The sequence below is a fragment of the Pan paniscus genome, chromosome 6 (assembly GCF_029289425.2).
Source record: "Pan paniscus chromosome 6, NHGRI_mPanPan1-v2.0_pri, whole genome shotgun sequence".
In the NCBI taxonomy this organism is placed as follows: domain Eukaryota; kingdom Metazoa; phylum Chordata; class Mammalia; order Primates; family Hominidae; genus Pan; species Pan paniscus.
Window position 1 is genome coordinate 89,504,400 of NC_073255.2, and position 19,147 is coordinate 89,523,546.

At 47.1% G+C, this 19,147-nt stretch overlaps 2 protein-coding genes across 3 annotated transcripts in view; one reads left to right on the plus strand and one right to left on the minus strand.

Annotated features, from left to right (window-relative positions):
* The window catches only part of LOC134730694 (putative postmeiotic segregation increased 2-like protein 1), a 47,946-nt gene extending 29,420 nt beyond the window's left edge, over positions 1–18,526 (plus strand). For both annotated transcript variants that reach the window (XM_063605835.1, XM_063605836.1), the window contains 2 exons: positions 17,427–17,513; positions 17,693–18,526. In XM_063605835.1, coding sequence (XP_063461905.1) covers positions 17,427–17,439 — 13 coding nt within the window. In that variant the 3' untranslated portion in view covers positions 17,440–17,513; positions 17,693–18,526. The remainder of the gene's footprint in view (positions 1–17,426; positions 17,514–17,692) is intronic.
* Positions 1,288–13,693, minus strand: LOC134728377 (speedy protein E12-like). The gene is made up of 7 exons (XM_055115123.2): positions 9,557–13,693; positions 8,360–8,578; positions 7,269–7,327; positions 5,961–6,046; positions 3,305–3,548; positions 3,078–3,182; positions 1,288–2,222 (listed from the first exon to the last, which is right to left on the minus strand). Exons 1-6 carry the CDS (start codon positions 9,684–9,686, stop codon positions 3,123–3,125), a joined length of 798 nt encoding a protein of 265 aa, XP_054971098.1. The 5' UTR covers positions 9,687–13,693; the 3' UTR covers positions 1,288–2,222; positions 3,078–3,122.
* Positions 18,527–19,147: the final 621 nt, after the last annotated feature.

Below are 19,147 nucleotides of genomic sequence, written 5' to 3' on the forward strand. Positions count from 1 at the left end.
TTCGGGAGACATATTCTCTGCTAGTGATTCTCCTGCCTGGTCTTGAACTCCTGCTGGGATCACAGGCGTGAGCCACCACGCCCAGCCACCTTTAGAGTTTTCTTACCACCTGGTTTTCCTCTCTCAATATCTTTCTCTCATTTCCTGCTTTAAAACTCTAGCTTGGGGTCTGGGCACAGTAGCTCATGCCTATAATCCCAGCAGTTTGGGAGACTGAGGCGGGTGGATCACTTGAGGTCAGGAGTTTGAGACCAGCCTGGCCAACATGGTGAAACCTTGTCTCTACTATTTTTACAAAAGTTAGTCAGACGTACAGGCGGGTGCCTGTAGTCCCAGCTACTTGGGAGGCTGAGGCAGGAGAATTTGCTTGAACGCGGAGGTGAAAGTTGCAGGGAGCCGAGGTTGTGCCACTGCACTCCAGCCTGGGAGACAGAGTGAGACTGTCTCCAAAACAAACAAACAAACAAGCAAAAAAACCCTGTAGCTTGGGATCAGCCTTCTCTTCTGTTGTTTTTCTTTAAAAAATAAAAATTAAAAATAGGCTTCAAGTGATCCTCCCGCCATGACCTCCAAAACTGCTGGGATTGTAGGTGTGAGCACTGCACCCAGCCTTATGTTTTTTTCTACATAAAAAGCAGCACAGGATTATCTTCCAAAGCTAATAAATATGTTCAAATAACCACAACCCCATTAAGGAAAAATGTCACTTGACAGCAAATAATCAATCCAGACCACAATATGATCACACTCACTGTGAAGGTGAGAAAAGTTCATCTTTATTATGTTTCCCCAAGAGATGCACTGCACTGTTCTCTTCAAAACACACAGCTCGTGTCCTCCTTTAGAACACACATCCTCTTTAAAGTAACATACAAACATGCCAAAACAAGATAAAAAATTCCATCTGAATTCTCACATTTCAAACATACACTAAATATCAAAAAAAATTTATTTTTACAAGAATTTAGGGGAACTACCACATAGCTATTAATGTAATATATATGTTAACTAAGTATCATAGATAAAAACCATGCTCCCTTCAGCAGCACGTGTAATAATAGATACCAAGATTGAAAGGTAAAAGATTTAGGATGAAAAGAATCCTCTCTTAAAAAGGAAAACAAAATTATATGTATGTGTATACAACAGTTATAACACCCATCACACAGCTTTATAGAAACAGCATCTATTCAAAAATACCAGTATTTCCAAAATATTTAAAATAATATTGAAAGTAATAATAATATTTAAATAAATAAATATAGTTAATAAATATTTCAATAAATAAAATAATATTTAAATAATTCTATACCCATGCTTTTCAAAATAAACCAATAAAATAGATAGTATATATTAGACATGTTAGTATATATATCTGAGACATGTTAAAAATCACAACGGAATTCTCACAATTCAGTCACAAACCTAAACAGCAAATAAAAATTTCTATCACCAGAATTATGTTTTTTTCTGGTGGGGAACTACCAATAGCTATAAATAGAAGAGATTATTATGGAAGTATCATAGATAAAAAGAGTGCTCGCTTCAGGAGCACATATAATAATACAGAAAAAAATTAAAGTTAATAAAAGATTTAGGATAAAAAGAATTCTCACTTAAAAATGAAAAGAAAATTATCTTTATGTATATATAACAACTATAACTCTCATCAAAGAACTCTACAGGAACAGCATGTTTTCAAAAGTACAACAATTTCCAAACTATTTGAAATAAACCTATTAATAATTCAATGGCCAACATTTTCCAAACAAACCAATAAAATACAGAGTGTGCATGAAGCTATCTGTTACAGTCTGTGGCACTCATATTTCACAAAGAATTCTGTGCCAATCTGAGCCCCTGCACTGTGCCTTCAAATGCTCCTGGACTGTGGCAAGCAAGTCCGTAAGAAACAGGACCTCCAGGTTCCGTCCCAGGGAGGTTGGCATTCAGCAATATAAAAAGGGAGGTGGTGCCGCAGGAAAGGGTGGAACTGGAAACACTCCTGGTTTCTTACTTTTCTCCAAGGACTCCTAGAAGTACCCCACCCCACCCCTGCTCCTTGGAGGACAACGTGATCACTGTATTCAGCTCTGTCAAGAATGGTCCAGGTTCTTCTAGATGATCTGCACAAATGGTTCCTCTCCTCCTTCCTGATGTCTGCCATTAGCACTGGAATAAAGTTCCTGCTGAAAATCCACATCTCCCCTGGGTCTGGTGTTCTGGAAGTGAGAGAGACAATGTCACACCTCAAGGAGGCAGCTCTCTAGACAGGAAGGTTATTCACGTCCCATGTCAAGTCTAGCTAGAGTTCAGAGCAATTGAGAAGTGCAATTTTATCTCCTGCCTTTCATTCTATACCCTGCTTCTGAACCATCGTGTTCAACTGTGAAACTCACGCTTTGGTGACCCTGACTCCAAAACTTAATACACCCAAGGTTAGCCCCAGTGCTCTGCTTCATAGCAAGGACTTTGGGTGGGTCTTCCCAGGGAGTAGGGCACCCTCAGAGAATGTGGCTTTGGACTTCATCACAGCTGGGGCCTTTTGTGTCACTTCAGATCTAAACTTGTAACCGTGCTAGATCTGTTTCTAATGTGACAACATCACAAACCACGAGTCCAGATGCCTAATCCATAATCCTACCTCCTCATGACAAAGTCTCATGCTCTGTGCTCAACATGGTTAGCTGCACAAGATGTAAACCAAAGCTTCACTGAACCCTCGACCCAAATCGGTAACTCAAGTGCGTCAATCATAATGAACCTCCCCGAACTCAGTATTTATGATTATTTTTGAGGCAGGGTCTCACTCTGTCGCCCCGGCTGGAGTGCAGTGGCAGGATCAGGGCTCCCTGCAGCCCCGACCTCCCAGGCTCCAGCGATCCTCCTGCCTCAGCCTCCTGAGTAGTTGGGAGTAGAGATGCCTCCCACATCGCCTGGCTAATTTTTGTATTTTTGTGGAGAGGGGATATCTCGCCACGTTGCCCAGGCTTGAAGCCAGATCAAGCAATTGGGTTCCTTGGATTTCCGAAATAGACCCCAATATTCTGCCTTTACCCCGGAGGATGCAGATGTACCTTCTCTCAGGCCGATGACCTCAGGCCTCCACGGTCCCTGGAGCTCTAGGAAAGGTGGGCGCGATCTCGCGCCCACACCCAGTGCTCTGGGTCATAAGCCTGGATCTGGAAAAACAAACGCGCTTTGAGAAGACGGGGACTCCCCAGGATACCCCTCTCTCCCCTCGTCCAGCCTCCAGCCCACCCGATTCCTCCCCACATCCTCCACGTCCCCAGGCCCCACCCACCTCTTCCAACTCCTCCAGGGAAACCCAAGCCCTGCAGTGCATGTAACAGAAGAAGTGGAACCGATGCTTCCGGAACAAGGCTATCTGAGAGCAGTTCTTCCTGGCCCTCGGGTTCATGTAACGGCATAACTGGAACCAAAGCTCATGGAGCAAGGATATATGAGAGCGGGTCTCCTCGTACAGGAAGCAGATGATGTTTTGTTTGGGGGCCTCGTCGTCCTCCTCCATGTCATTGGCCAGATAGCTGAGGACAGAAATCAGGTTGCTGCTCAGGGGCACCACCAGGAGAGACCTCCGGCTGAGATCAGCTTCCCAGAGAGGAAGAAAAGGGACCGTCCCTAGCTCAGGACTGGCACCCACCCTGCAGAGAGCCATGCCTTCCTCAGGAGGGCTCTGCTGGACAGAGACCTGATCAAGGGCGTCTCCCACTCCTTCAGGATGGAGACAAAAACCCAACTGGTGACCAAGAGTGGTGGCTTAGGCCTGGAATCCCAGCACACTGGGAGGCCGAAGCAGGAGGATCACTTGAGGCCAGGAGTTTGAGACAGGCCTGGGCAACATAGCAAGACCCTTGTCTCTATTAAAAATATAAAAAATACGCCAGACGCGGTGGCTCATGCCTGTAATCCCAGCGCTTTGGAAGGCTGAAGCAGGTGGATTGCTTGAGACCAGGAGTTTGAGACCAGCCTGGTCAACACAGAGAAACCCCATCTATACTAAAAATACAAAAATCAGCCTGGTGCGGTGGCACACCCATTAGTCCTAGCTACTCAAGAGGCTGAAGCATAAGAATTGTGTGAACCCAGGAGGCGGAGGTTGCAGTGAGCCAAGATTGGGCCCCTCCATTCCAGCCTGAGACACACAGCAACACTCTTGTCTTGATAAATAAATAAATAAATAAATAAATAAATAAATAAATAAAAACTGTCCAGGTGTGGTGGCACAGCCCTGTAGTCGGAGCTAATCAAGAGGCTGAGGTGGGAGGATCGCTTGAGCCCAGGATATGGAGGCTGCGGTGAGCTATGATCTCACCACTGCACTCCAGCTTAGGGGACAGGGCAAGTCTGTCTCAAAAAAAAAAAAAGCAATTGAATACATTGATATTTTGCCAGGACCCTGCCTTCTACAGGCATCTAGTCTAATGGCACTGGGAGTAATCAGAGGAGATGTCCTAATCCCAATGTCACATTATAATAGGATGTAACTGGAGAGCTACGGGCATGCAGAAGTTGGAAGATGAGGGAAGGCATCACAGAGGCTGTAGGGTGAACCGACTTCAAGGAATGGGTGCTTCCCTTCAGAACCACGTGTGTGGGACACCCAGACAGAAAACACAAATGCAAAGTCAAGTGGAGGGCATTTGGAAGGAGCAGTGAAGCCAAGCCAGGAAACACCAAGATGGCGAGCCAGTGTGGTTGTAGAGATTGTAGAGAGGGTGGAATTGGCACTGTGGACCCTGGCCTCGATAGAGAAAGACATCAGCTAAGGAAGTTGTTCAGGTGGGCGGTGAGGTTGTCGTGCTTTGGAAAGATGTTCAGGCTGCACTAGGAAGCCCCTTGGCTTGGGGAGAGACTCCAGGAAACCCCAGCAGGGAGCATTTGACAGTGGATTCGAGTGATGCAAGGGGGACCTGGACTGTGACCTCTGTCACGGGAACCCAGAGGAGGTTGATGGCTTTTGCGGTTGATGTGGGAAGGAGAGAGAGAGAAGAACCGGAAACGTCTGCTTGCTGGGGGAAGTGTCATGTCCGCTCCTCCGCTCCTTTTCTTCTCCCCTTAGGAGCGGTTCATGGTTCCTTTTGTTTTTTGTTCTTTTTTTGTTTTTTTTTTGTTTTTTGTTTTTTTTTTTGAGACGGAGTCTCATTCCGTCGCCCAGGCTGGAGTGCAGTGGTGCGATCTCGGCTCACTGCAAGCTCCGCCTCCCAGGTTCATGCCATTCTCCTCCCTCAGCCTCCCGAGTAGCTGGGACTACGGGAGCCCGCCACCACACCCGGCTAATTTTTGTATTTTTTTTTTTTAAGTGGAGACAGGGTTTCACCATGTTAGCCAGGATGGTCTCGCTCTCCTGACCTTGTGATCCGCCCACCTCGGCCTCCCAAACTGTTGAGATTACAGGCGTGAGCCACCGCACCTGGCCTGTTTTACTCTTTTATTTGTACACTGGCATTGGAGTTTGTTTTGTTTGCCTGTTTTTTTTTTTTTTTTTTGAAAAAAAGTCTCACTCTGTTGCCCAGGCTGGAGTGCAGTGGCTCAACCTTAGCTTACTGCAACCTCCACCTCCTGGGTTCAAGGGGTTCTCTTGCCTCAGCCTCCCAAGTAGCTTGGATAACAGGTGCACACCAACATGCCCGACTGATTTTTCTATTTTTAGTAGAGACGGGGTTTTGCCATGTTGGCCAGGCTGGTCTCAAACTCCTGATCTCAGGTGATCCGCTTGCCTCGGCCTCCCAAAGTGCTGGGATTACAGGCCTGAGCCACCACGCCCAGCCTGAGTTTCTTTTTAGAGACAACAGTCTAAGATACTATAATCCTGTCTTTTTTGTACACAGAATAAAGAGGACAAATAGGTGAAAGAATAAATGAAAGGCTGCAATCCCACTTCCCCCGCTGTCCCAGGGCATTGGATATTGATGGATAGGAGGCAGCAAACCACTCACAGAGCCAGGAAGAAATGAATGCGTTGGTATTGCCAGGAGGGGAGGCCGGCCCGGCTGAAATACGCTATGACCATAGCCAGGAGATACTGATGGAGAGAAAGGAACACAGAGAGGGAGAGGTCACATCTTGGGAGAGGAAGATTGTGGAGATAGTGGAATGGGGGTCTGGGGAGGGGTTGCCCATCAGAGAAGGGACCTCAGCATTGGGGTGACTGTGCTCATGTGGAAATTGCGGGGTGGAGGGGTATTCGAAGGTCGGATGCAAATCCGAGAAGCCGGAGGAAGGGTTTTCGGTGATGCTCCCAGGATGGTGGGCTCTGATGGGATCTTGGGAGGGGGTGTGTCTAGGTCGGCTGGTGTCAGGAGGGTCTTTTGTGTGCCAGGCAGAGAACTGTCCCAAGGAGCTGAGAGTAGAGGGCCCAGGAGCTTCAGGACTGCAGCCAGACTGTGGCCCAGGGCTCAGATCCCAAAGGACCCATAGGAGAGGCAGGGGCCACTCATTCACTCTGCAAGAGACCAGCAGAGTCCTGAGAGAGATGCTGACAAATCATAAAAAGACAAAGAATAGCCGGGAGTGGCAGCTCAAGCCTGTGATCCCAGTACTTTTTGAGAGGTGGAGACAGGAGTATCACATGAGCCCAACAGTTGGAGAACAACCTGGGCAACACAGCGAGACCCTGTTTCTACGAAGATTTCAAAAATTCATCGAGCATGGTGGCATGTGCCTAGTCCCAGCTCCTCAGGAGTCTAAGGAAAGAGGATTGCTTGAGCCCAGGAGTTAGAGTGAGCTATGATCATGCCACTGTACTCCATCCTGGGGAGCAGAGCTGGACTCTGTCTCAGAAAAAAAAATGTGTGGGTGCCAAGACTCAAGACCATGGGAGCTGGTCAGACACAGTGCTGATGTCTGTAATCTCAGCACTTTGGGAGGCCAAGGCGGGTGGATCACCTGAGGTCAGGTGTTCGGCACCAATCTGGCCAACAGGGCAAAACCCCGTCTCTACTAAAAACACAAAAATTAGCCAGGCGTGGTGGTTCACGTTTGTAATCCCAGCTGCTTGGAGGCTGAGGCACGAGAATCGCTTGAACCCAGGAGGCATCAGCTGCAGTGAGTCAAGACCGAGACACTGCCCTCCAGCCTGGGCAACAGAGCAAGACTGTGTCTCACAAAACAAAAACAAAAACAAAAACAAACTGTAGGAGCATCTGGTGGGAGGTGGTGGAGGGAGAACTGTGGGTTTGGAAGCTGCGCCCTCCCGCTGGCCGTGCGTTAGAACAGGAACACAGTTACATAGAGAACAACCTTACCTTGTCCGACACCCTCAGATCTTTGTCCCAGGCCAGGAATCTTTTAATGACAGGATCCTCTGTGATTAGAGAGCAGATATCAGCGTGAGAAGCAGGACAGGGTTTCCGTGGGAGCAGCAGGGCAGTGAGGAGAAGTGTGCCTCCCGGGGGAAAGTCTCAGGATTGTGGCCGCGGGTGAGGTGGATGGGAGAGGGGAGAATGACTTTCACTGGGCAAGGGAGAGAGGCTCCTGCTCTGAGACTCCCCTGAGAAGAGGCCGAAGGAGGCCCTGGGTGTGAGAATCTACAGGATGTAGAGCTGGGAATCAGCCAGGACCCCCTCCAGCAGACACGGAGGGACCACTGCAGAGTCATAAAGGAATTCCCATCATTTCCTCATGAGGCAGTCACACATCAGGGTGTGACCATGGCCTTGGTATCCCTCACTATGGATGGAAACACTTAGGTTTAGAAAAGTCGGTAAGAAACATTAAGTTTCAGAGGGCACAGCTGAAACCACTTTTTTGATTTTTGATTTTGTTTTTCTTTATTTGATTTTTATTTTTATTTATTTATTAATTTATTTTGAGACAGAGTCTTGCTCTGTGGGCCAGGCTGGAATGCATTGGCCTGATCTTGGCTCACTGCAACCTCTGCCTCCTGGGTTTAAGCAATTCTCCTGTCTCAGCCTCCCGAGTAGCTGGAACTACAGGGATGAGCTACTGTGCCCAGCCTTGGTTTTTCTTTTGACGCAGACTTTTGCTCTGTCACCCAGGCTGGAGTGCAGTGGTGCAGTCATAGCTCACTGCAGCCTCAAAGTCCTGAGTTCAAGCAATCCTCTTGCCTCAGCCTCCCAACGTGCTGGGATCTCAGGCGGGAGCCACAGCGCCTGGCCCAAAACCAAGCTTTCTTATCCCAAGCACCGACCTTTATCAAGTCTACCTAATCCTCTGTTGTCTCCTAAGTGTCCCTCATGAGTGATCACTTCAGAGTCCTCCCGCATGGAGAGCTCACCCACTGGGGCATATTTTTCCCATTGGAAAAGTGTGGTTATTGGAAGTTTCCTCTTTAGAAAGAACAGGATTGGAGGTGCTCTCTGGGGTGTCCTCCTACCAAGCAGCCTGTTGAAGGCCTCGTAGTACTCAGGGAGCACGAGCGACACTCGCCGTCGCTTCGCCTTCATCTTGAGGCCACACAGCGTCTCCGCCACCCAGGTCTCCTCAGGCTCAGGGGCGAGCTCCTGCTCTGGCTCATCGTCAGATTCATCCAAACACTCCCTCTTCCTTTTCCAGCCAAGGGACTTACGTGGGGGGCTGGGATCTACCCCAGGGGCTGAGTAAAGAAACCAGGCCACCGTGTAATGCTTCTGCAACTGATCACGTTAGACCCCGACCCCAAACCCCAAACCACTCTCCATCCTCCCCAGCCTCGCAGACTGCTGGCTTCTCCAAGCCACCTTTCTGACTTTCTCCTCTGCTCAACCCCATGTGCCACTCCTTCCCCTCCCCATTCTTCCCTCTCTCTGTCCTCAGAACACTGCCTCATATCCTTCCCTGGTCCCTGGCTCTCTGAGTCCCTCTTTTTTTTTTTTTTTTGTTTCGAGACAGAATCTTGCTTTGTCACCCAGGCTGGAGTGTAGTGGTGCAATCTCAGCTCACTGCAACATCCATCTCCCGGATTCCAGTTATTCTCCTGCCTCAGCCTCTCAGGTAGCTGGGATTACAGGTGCCTGCCATAATGCCCAGCTCAATTTTGTACTTTTAGTAGAGACAGGGTTTCACCATGTTGCCCAGGCTGGTCTCAAACTCCTGGCCTCAAGTGATCCGCCTGCCTTGGCTTCCCAAAGTGCTGGGATTACAAGTGTGAGCCACTGCACCCAACCTGAATTTCTCCATTCTTCCCACACACCCTCCCCAGGTTCTCCTTCCTGACCTCTGACCCTTCTTTTTTTCTTCCTCTTTTTTTTTTTTTGAGACAGCATCTCACTCTGTCACCCAGACTGGAGTGCAGTAGCACGATCTCGGCTCACTGCAACCTCTTCCTCCCAGGCTCAAGTGATTCTCCTGTCTCAGCCTCCCAAGTAGCTGGGATTATAGGCACACACCACTACCGCCTGGCTAATTTTTGTACTTTTAGTAGAGATGGGGTTTCACCATGTTGGCCAGGCTGGTCTTGAACTCCTGACCTCAGGTGATCTGCCCGCCTCAGCCTCCCAAAGTGTTGGGGTTACAGGGGTGAGCCACCACGCCTGGCCCCCTTCCTTCGTCTTAGTCAATCGTATGCCACCTCTTCTTCCTCCAGTCCCCTCACCTGATGGTCCCGACACTTCATCATCCACCACCTCCTGGAGGGGGTACCCTGAGGTGCTCCGCTGGGGGCTCTGCTCTTCCTGGGGCTGCGGTTGATGGCTCATCATGATCTTTCCCAAAATCTGTCCCATCTCACCGAACCTAGTCTCTGTTCTGTCCTTGGTCTTCTTCTGGACACTGCTGGGATCCAGAAGAGTGTGTTATCAATTCTCGAGGCTGGGAGAAGTCAGGAGTGGAGAACAGCTCTGAGAAGTTACTGTTGTCCAACTGAACTGCCAGGTGCCGACAGAGTCCGGTCCCTCCAATCAGGAAGGTCGGAATCTCTGATGTCATCGTTCATGCCAACCTGGCAACTAGTTTGAACAAAAACACATGTAACTGCCAGGCTGATCTCTTGTCCTGGAGATCCTGGGTGAATGGTATCTCCTGCCACTGTCCCAACCTCAGACCACTGTCCAAAAGCATCTTCAGGGTCTCCGCATCCCTCTGTTCCCTGTCCCAGCAGAGGCTGTGTCCTCTCCGCTCAAAGCTTGAAGCGTATTGGGGTCTCCTCTTCTCTGTACATGCCCGTTTCAGAGTCCGGTCTGGTGGGAGAGGGATCAGGATGGGAAAGAAAAGTAGGGTAAGCAGAAACGATGAAACCTTACAAGAGTGAGATTATCATGTACAAGAGATCCCAGGAACATTGACTTGATGAAAAAGTCACATCAGAGCACTCAATTTGGCAGAGCTTTTCTGCCGAATGTCTACTGACATTCACTGTCCGAGATTCTGTACTGGGGGTACACGCGTCCTCTGCCCTAAGGCATCTTTGAGTCCAAGAGATATTTTGAGGACTGGAAATCATAGGAAACTGCCCATGAGTTCACACATATTTCCAATGGTGTCCCCAATTTCAGGGAGTCCACGGATCACCTAAAGCCAGCCCCTCCAGTTTGGCTAAGAAACTCTATATATCAAGTTTTGTATCATATGTATTGCTCTTAACTCAGAAAATTCCACCATTTTTGGCAGTGGTTTATTTATTTATACCATTGAAGGAAATGGTTTATTTATGAATCTATATTATGGATATTCTATAAGATACTGGGTGTACAAAAAGACTAAGTCGAAAAATCTCAGCTGTGCACAGTGGCTCATGCTTGTAATCCCATCTCTTTGGGTGGCCAAGGGAGGAAGACTGCCTGAGGCCAGCAGTTCGAGACCAGTATAGGCAACATAGCAAGAGCCCATCTCTAAAACAAAACAAAACAAAACAAAACAAAACAAAATTAGCCAGGTGTCGTGGCTGGCACCTGTGTTCCAACAACTTGAGAGACTGAGGTGGCAGGAGGATTGCTTGAGCCTAGGAGTTAGGGGCTGCGGTGAGCTGTGATCGTGACACCGCACTCCAGCCTGGGCAACACAGCAAGACCTTGTGTCAAAAAAATTCTTTTAATTAAATATAAAAGAGTTTCATGACATTCAGAGACCATCCAAAGAACCTGTGGGTTCCGGCCAGGCACAGTGGCTCACACCTGTAATCCCAGCGCTTTGGGAGGCCATAGCAGGTGGATCGCTTGAGGTCAGGAGTTTAAGAGCAGCCTGGCCAACATGGTGAAACCCCATCTCTTCTAAAAATACAAAAAATTAGTCAGGCATGGTGGTGGGTGCCTGTAATCCCAGCCACTCAGGAGGCGGGGGCAGCAGAATGGCTTAAACTTGGGAGGCGGAGGTTGCAGTGAGCCAAGGTCGCACCATTGCACTCCAGCCTGGGCAACAAGAGCAAAACTACATCTCAAAAAAAAAAAAAAAAAAAAAAAAAAAAAAGAGAACCTGTGGATGAGTTCCCACATGGCTTCCTAACGGGCTGCGGCTCTCCTAGGAGTCTCTCGCTCATGGGAAAGGCACAAACTGAATGCGGGAGGAAATCCCATTGCTGTGGAAGTCCCATTGTTAGGAAGCTCTGCTTTTCTGGAGTTCAAATTTGCATTCATGATGCTTTAAACGTCAGAGCTGGGTGTGTCCTCCTACAACAAATCACTTTACTCTCTCTCTCTCCTAGTTAACAGGCTTTCAAATATTAGAACATCCATGTTCTGACCTCATTAAAATTGCTCTTTTGTGGAATGAAAAGCTCTGATTTAACCCGTCTTTAAGCCTGGTATGCATATTCCTCTCTGTTCCGGCCACCTTGTCTAGACACACTACACTGAGGCAGTGCCCATCTTAGATGATGTTGACACATTGTCAAAAAATGGGCAAACCAGGTGCGGTGGCTCACACTTGTAATCCCAGCACTTTTGGAAGCCGATGCCGACAGATAACCAGAGGTGAGGAGGTTGAGATCAGCCTGGCCAACATGGTGAAACCTGTCTGTTTTTCTGTAAAAATACAGAAACAATGAGCTGGGCGTGGGAGTGCACTTCTGTAATCCCAGCTACTTGTGGGGCTGAGGCAGGAGAATCACTTGAACCGGGAAGGTGGAGGTTCCAGTGAGCCGAGATCACGACACTACACTCCAGCCTGGGCGACAGAGTGAGACTCCGACTCAAAAAAAAAAAAAAGTGCCAGACAGCCCAGGTTTGGTCTGATATGTTCAGAAAAAAGCAAAACAGTCACCTCTCACCTTTTCTTTTCCTGCAATGATGCCGTTTAATACAACAATGGCTGTAGGTATGCTGCAGAAATATCATTCAAGTGAAACAGAAGGGCTTTCCTGGCTGGACACAGCGGTCACTCCTGCAATCCCAACACTTTGGTTGGCTAAGGTGGGAGGATTTCTTGCGGCCAGGAGTTCGAGGCTGCAGTGAGCTGTGATCCACCACTGCATTCCAGGCTGGGCATCAGAGTGAGGCCTCTCTCTAAAAAAAACCCTTCACTCCCCAAAAAAAGGGATTTTCAAATACCAGCCTTTCAGCATGAGGATCACATGGAGGAACATTAAGACACAGATGCTGGGACCCAGCCCTATTGATTGTAATTTAAAAACTGAGGTGAGGCCTGATTTAGCTCCGTCATTGGAATCCATTCAGATTTGAAATTCTCTGAGTTGGACAGTGCAAGAGAGATCCTAAAGAAAACAAAGTCACTGTGGACTGAAATGAGCTGACAAGGTTTTCTGAGCGTGGTGAAATATGATCTGGGCCTCACTTGGGAGGGCTGTGGCCAGGCCTTGAGTCCGTGGCTCAGTGGGGCCTTCTGAAACAGCCTCCAAGCCGCGCCCCCCCCCTTCATTTGCTAGTGGATGACCCCCTCCAGCAGCTTTGGTGCTGATGGGAATAAGTCGACCTGCAGCGGAAGTTCAGCCCAAGTCTCAGCCCAGCAGCTTCTCCACACCTGTCCGGGGTCTGGTCATGCTGCCGTCTCTGCGGTTCTCTGCGGAGTCGTGGTTTCTGTACCTTGAAGAGAACTTCCCCTTTGGGACCCAGAAACCCAGTGAATCCTCAGGAAAAAAGGGAATGAAATTACTGAAGACAACTCTGTGGCGGGGAGATGGAAAAGAGGCTCTCTCTTTTTTTTTTTCCTAATATTTTGAGACAGAGTTTCGCTTTTGTCACCCAGGCTGCAGTGCAGTGGCTCCATCTCGGCTCACTGCAACCTCTGCCTCCCAGGTTCAAGCGATTCTCCTGCCTCAGCCTCCCGAGTAGCTGAGATTACAGGCACCCACCACCACTCCCGCCTAATTTTTGTATTTTTTTAGTAGGGACAGGGTTTCGTCATGTTTGCCAGGCTGGTCTTGAACACCTGACTTCAAATGATCCACCCGCCTCTGCCTCTCAAAGTGCTAGGAATACAGGCATAAGACACTGCACCCGGCCTGTTTTTGTTTTTTAGAGACAAGGTCTCTGTTGCCTTGGCTGGGGTGCAGTGGTACAATCAGCTCTCTGTTGCCTCCTGGGCTCAAGCAATCCTCTTCTCTCAGCCTCCCAAGTAGCTGAGACTACAGGTGCATGCCTGTAGTAGATATAGCATCTTGCTCTGTTGCCCAGACTGGTCTTGAACTCTTGGTCACAAGCGATCCTCTTGCCTTGGCCTCTCAAAGTGCTGGAATTACACGCGTGAGCCATTGAGCCCAACCAGATAAGATGATCTTTAAGGGCCCTTCCCATGGTACCATATCCAAGTCAGCGAGACTGTGGCTATAGCAAGTTTAACATAACCAGATACGCTAGTATTATGGGCTGCATGGTGTGCCCCCCACCCCTAATTCGTGTATTGAAGCCATGACCCTCCAGACCTTAGAGGTGACCTTATTGGAACCAGAGTCTTTACAGAGGTGATCAAGTTAAAATGAGGTCACTAGAGGCCAGGCACGGTGGCTCACACCTGTAATCCCAGCACTTTGGGAGGCCGAGGCAGGCAGATAATGAGCCCAAGAGACCGAGACCATGATGTCCAACATGGTGAAACCCTGTCTCTACTAAAAATACAAAAATTAGCCAGGCGTGGTGGTGTGGGCCTGTAGTCCCAGCTACTCAGGAGGCTGAGGCAAGAGAATCACTTGAACCCGGAAGGCAGAGATTGCAGTCAGCCAAGATCATGCCACTACACTCCAGCCTGGGTGACAGAGTGAGACTCTATCTCAAAAAAATAAAAATTAAAAAACTAAAAACCTACAGCACCACCTTTTACATAATGCAATGGTTTGGTAAGCACATGCACCCCAGGGAGGTAGTGGCAGATTCAGTCAACCTTCCCAGCAGCGTGGAGACGCAGTCAGGCATAGCAGGTGTTGATGTGGTTTGAACCCACAGCTTGGCTCAAATCCACACTCCCCTACTTAGTACCGAGTGAAGCCACTTACCCTCTAAGTGCCTTACTTTTCTTTTCTTTTTTCTTTTTTCGAGATAGAGTCTCGCTCTGTCACCCAGGCTGGAGTGCAGTGGCATGATCTTGGCTCACTGCAAACTTCGCCTTCCAGGTTCAAGCAATTCTCCTGCCTCAGCCTCCCAAGTAGCTGGGATTACAGGTGCCCACCACCATGCCGGGCTAATTTTTGTATTTTTGATAGAGATGGGGTTTCACCATAGTGCCCAGGCTGGTCTCGAACTCCTGACCTCAAGTGATCTGTCTGCCTCGGCCTCCCAAAGTACTAGGATTAGAGGCATGAGCCACCACACCTGGCCACTTTTCTTATCTATATTTGTTATGTGGATGACTTGTGTTAACGCAAATAAGATGCTGCTCGTCATCTTTAAAGAAAATAGGTGGCAACCTGTTATAGCAAGTCCTGTTTTTATTTGTACTTATGAGGCTTTAATTAAACGCTAAGAATTAAAATGCACATAATATTAGACTTTACCTCACAAACTGGCTTCAATTATTCGATGAGACTTATATGTATTACTTAAATGAGGTTAAATTTAACCTTTAAAAAATGATTTATTGTGGCTGGGCACAGTGGCTCACACCTGTAATCCCAGCACTTGGGAGGCCAAGGCAGACGGATCACTTGAGGCCAGGAGTTGAAGACCAGCCTGACCAACACGGCAAAACCCCATCTCCGCTAAAAATACAAAAATTAGCCAGGCATGGTGGTGCACACCTGTAATCCTAGCTACTCAGGAGCCTGAGACACAAGAATCGCTTGAACCCGGGAGGCAGAGGTTGCAAGGAGGTGAGATCACACCACTGCACTCCAGCCTGGGCAATAGAGTGAGGCTCTGCCTTAAAACAAAGAAAAATGATTTTGGGGGATGATGGGGTGTCACTATGTTGACCAGGCTTGTCTCAAACTCCTTGCCTCAAGCAATCCACCCACCTCAGCCTCCCAAGTAGCTGGAATTACAGGCACATGCCACCACGCCTGGCTAGTGTGTGTGTTTGTGTGTGTGTGTGTGTGTGTGTGTGTGTGTGTGTAGAAACAAGGTCTTACTGTGTTGTTTAAGCTGCTCTCAAACTCCTGGGCTCAAGTGATCCTCCCACCTCGGCCTCCCAAAGCATTGGAATTACAGGTGTGAGCCACCTCACTGAGCCCTCCACCTTTCAGCTGAACGCAGAAAAGTACAATCTTTTAACCCAAAGCGTTCCTCACACTTAGGGTCAGGAAGAGCCCTTCATGCCCTGGAGGCAACTACTAACCCTCTGCTAAACACTCTGACTCTGGGTGTGAGAAACACACCTACTGTGCCCCACATATTTTTCCAAATACAACTTAATTTAGCCTTCACGACAACCCTGGAGTGAAGGATCATTAACTTTATTTCATAGATGTGGAAACTGAGACTCAGAGGCAGGAAATGACCTCCTTCTGGAGGCTGCAAATTCTTTGATGCTCCTTTGATCAACAGGTGGGAGCTGGCCAGAGGTGGTGGCTCACACGTATAATCCCAGCACTTTGGGAGGCCAAGGTGGGAGGATTGACTGAGGCCAGGAGTTTGAAACTAGCCTGGGCAACATAGCAAGACCTCATCTCTACAAAAAATACACAAATTAGCAGGGTGTGGTGGTGCACACCTGTAGTCGCAGCCACTCGGGAGGCTGAAGTGGTAGCATTGCTTGAGCCCAGGAGGTTGAGGCTGGAGTGAGCCATGATCAAGCCACTGCTCTCCAGCCGAGGAGATGGAGATAGACCCTGTCTCAAACAACAACAAAAAAATAGGTGAGGGTCAGCCAGGCGTGGTGGCTCACGCCTGTAATCCTAGAACTTTGGGAGGCCAAGGTGGGAGGATTGCTTGAGACCAGGACTTCAAGACCAGCCTGGGCAGCCTAGCAAGATCCCATATATCCAGGCCTCATATAATCCGCCCACCTTGACCTTTCACTTAGCATAACATCCCCAAGTTCAATCATAGTGTTACAAGTGACAGGATCTCCTTATTTTTAAGGCTGAATTAAATACTCCATTGTATGTATATATCACATTTTCTTTATCCATTCATGTGCGGATGGACATTTTTTTCTTGCTCCTTTAAAATAAGTTCACTATCTATTAGCCTGGGCAACGTGGCAAGACCCCATGTCCACAAACAATAAAAACGATTAGCTGGGTGTGGTGGTCTGTGCCCCGTAGTCCCAGCTACTCAGGAGGCTGAGGCAGGGGAGCACTTGAACCTGGAAGGTGGAGGCCGCAGTGAGCCATGATCACACCACTGCACTCCAGCCTGGGTGGCAGTGGTGTCTTCAAGAAAGAAATAATAAAATAAAATAATTTCATCATTTATCTCACCTAAATATGTATTCTTGAATACTATTGTTTTGCCTGGTCTTTTTTTTTTTTTTTTTTTTTTTGAGACGGAGTCTTGCTCTGTTGCCCAGGCCAGAGTGCAGTGGTGTGTTCTCGGCTCACTGCAAGCTCCGTCTCCTGGGTTCACGCCATTCTCCTGCCTCAGCCTCCCGAGTAGCTGGGACTACAGGTGCCCGCCACCACGTCCGGCTAATTTTTTGTATTTTTAGTAGAGACAGGGTTTCACCGTGTTAGCCAGGATGGTCTCAATCTCCTGACCTCGTGATCCGCCTGCCTCAGCCTTCCAAAGTGCTGGGATTACAGGCATGAACCACCGCGCCCGGCCCCCGTTCTCCTTACTGGGTATGTTAAAATTATTTCTTTCAAAGGAAAAGGCTGGTCAAAGTGCAACGGTCTTTACAACTAATTGATCACAACCAGTTACAGATTTTTTTGTTCCTTCTCCACTCCAACTGCTTCACTTGACTAGCATAAGGGAAAAAAAAAAAAGAGGAAAGAAAGAAAATGCTAAACTATTTAATCTGGGCTAGTAAATAGCCAGAAAGAACTTTATAAAAATGAAATATACAAAATGACACTAGTATGTTTAACTAAAGGTCTAGTTATGACACTTAAATTTGCACATGTTATAGATAATATCAATATAAAAACTGATAGCATGGGTCCATTTTTAATAAATATATAAATATTTTAAACTTTCTAGATCTAAAGCTTAAGGACTATGGAGTGGATCTCATTGAAGTTTCAGGCAATGGATGTGGGGTAGAAGAAGAAAAGTTCGAAGGCTTAAGTAAGTTAACTTTTTCTAATCCTATTATAAAATAATTGGGCCACATGTCTTAGAATTTTGAGTAACACTGTCTTGGGAAACACAAAAACAGTTTTTTTAAAGCCAGTTACTAGATATCATGTATATTTATTGTTATAGCACTTGAAATATCTTAGTCCTTACTTTATACTCTCTTTCAGCTCTGAAACATCACACATCTAAGATTCAAGAGTTTGCCGACGTACCTCAGGTTGAAACTTTTGGCTTTCGGGGGGAAGCTCTGAGCTCACTTTGTGCACTGAGGTGATAAAATATTTTTATCCATTCACTTGACCCCTTAGAAAAACCTCTCTGAAAATTAATTGGAATCATTATTATTTACAATTTTCTGTCTCAATATCTCAGCTTCTAGCTTCTGAATTCTGTTTTGTCTCACTGCCAATCTAAGTCCTAGTACTTCTGAAATGTGAGCAATAAATGAATGAAATGAAGCAAATAGTATTGTTAAAAAAATTGGTTACCCTTATTAGAACAGTAACTTCTCAATTTGAACATAACATATAGGTAATAAATGATAGTTACCATTGGTTTTCATTATCAATTTTTAGGGAAACATTTCACCAAAGCACTACTTAATTATAGCACAGATACTAAATTTTTATAAATAACTACATGCACACACACACACGCACACACACATATATATACATACATATATATATATATATTTTTTAGAGTCACACACTGTCACCCAGGCTGGAGTGCAGTGGCACAGTCTCAGCTCACTGCAATCTCTGCCTCCCAGGTTCAAGTGATTCTTGTGCCTCAGCCTCCTGAAGAGCTTGGGCTATAGCGTGCACCACCACTCTTGGCTAATTTTTGTATTTTTAATAGAGGTGGGGTTTTGCCATGTTGCCCAGGCTGGTCTGGAACTCCAGGCCTCAAGTGATCTGCCCTCCTTGGCCTCCCAAAGTGCTGGAATTACAGGCACGAGCCACCGCACCCTGCCCTACATATACCTTTTAATTATAATATCTTTTGGATTCTTTAAAACATTTTTTTAAAATTTTAAAAAATTCTTTTAAAAAATTTTGTTTGAAGAGTAATAACAAAACAAATCTCTGAGAATCAATAAATCTTGAGATCATTTATGGTTTTGCAATTCAACCTGAAAAACGAAGTCAAAGTTTTTATCAAAACAAAGCATGTTTAGTGCTCTCTATCTCACTGTCTTTTAGATGCCAGACCTTAGATTTTATGATGACTCCTCAACTGTTTAGATCTCAGTTATCTCAGAGGGATCATCAGCTTTTTAAGAAAGTTTTGAGAGAAAATCAAGTGAAGAAAAGAGTAGTCAGTGCCCAACATCACGGATCTCTCACTGAACACACCATGCCTGGTATTCTCTCACAGCGATGTCACCATTTCTACCTGCCACGTATCGGCGAAGGTTGGGACTCGACTGGTGTTTGATCACGATGGGAAAATCATCCAGAAAACCCCCTACCCCCACACCAGAGGGACCACAGTCAGCGTGAAGCAGTTATTTTCTACGCTACCTGTGCGCCATAAGGAATTTCAAAGGAATATTAAGAAGGTACAGTAAATTAATCCCGGTTTTCAAGAGTATTGGTTAATGCACATGAGCAAAAGAT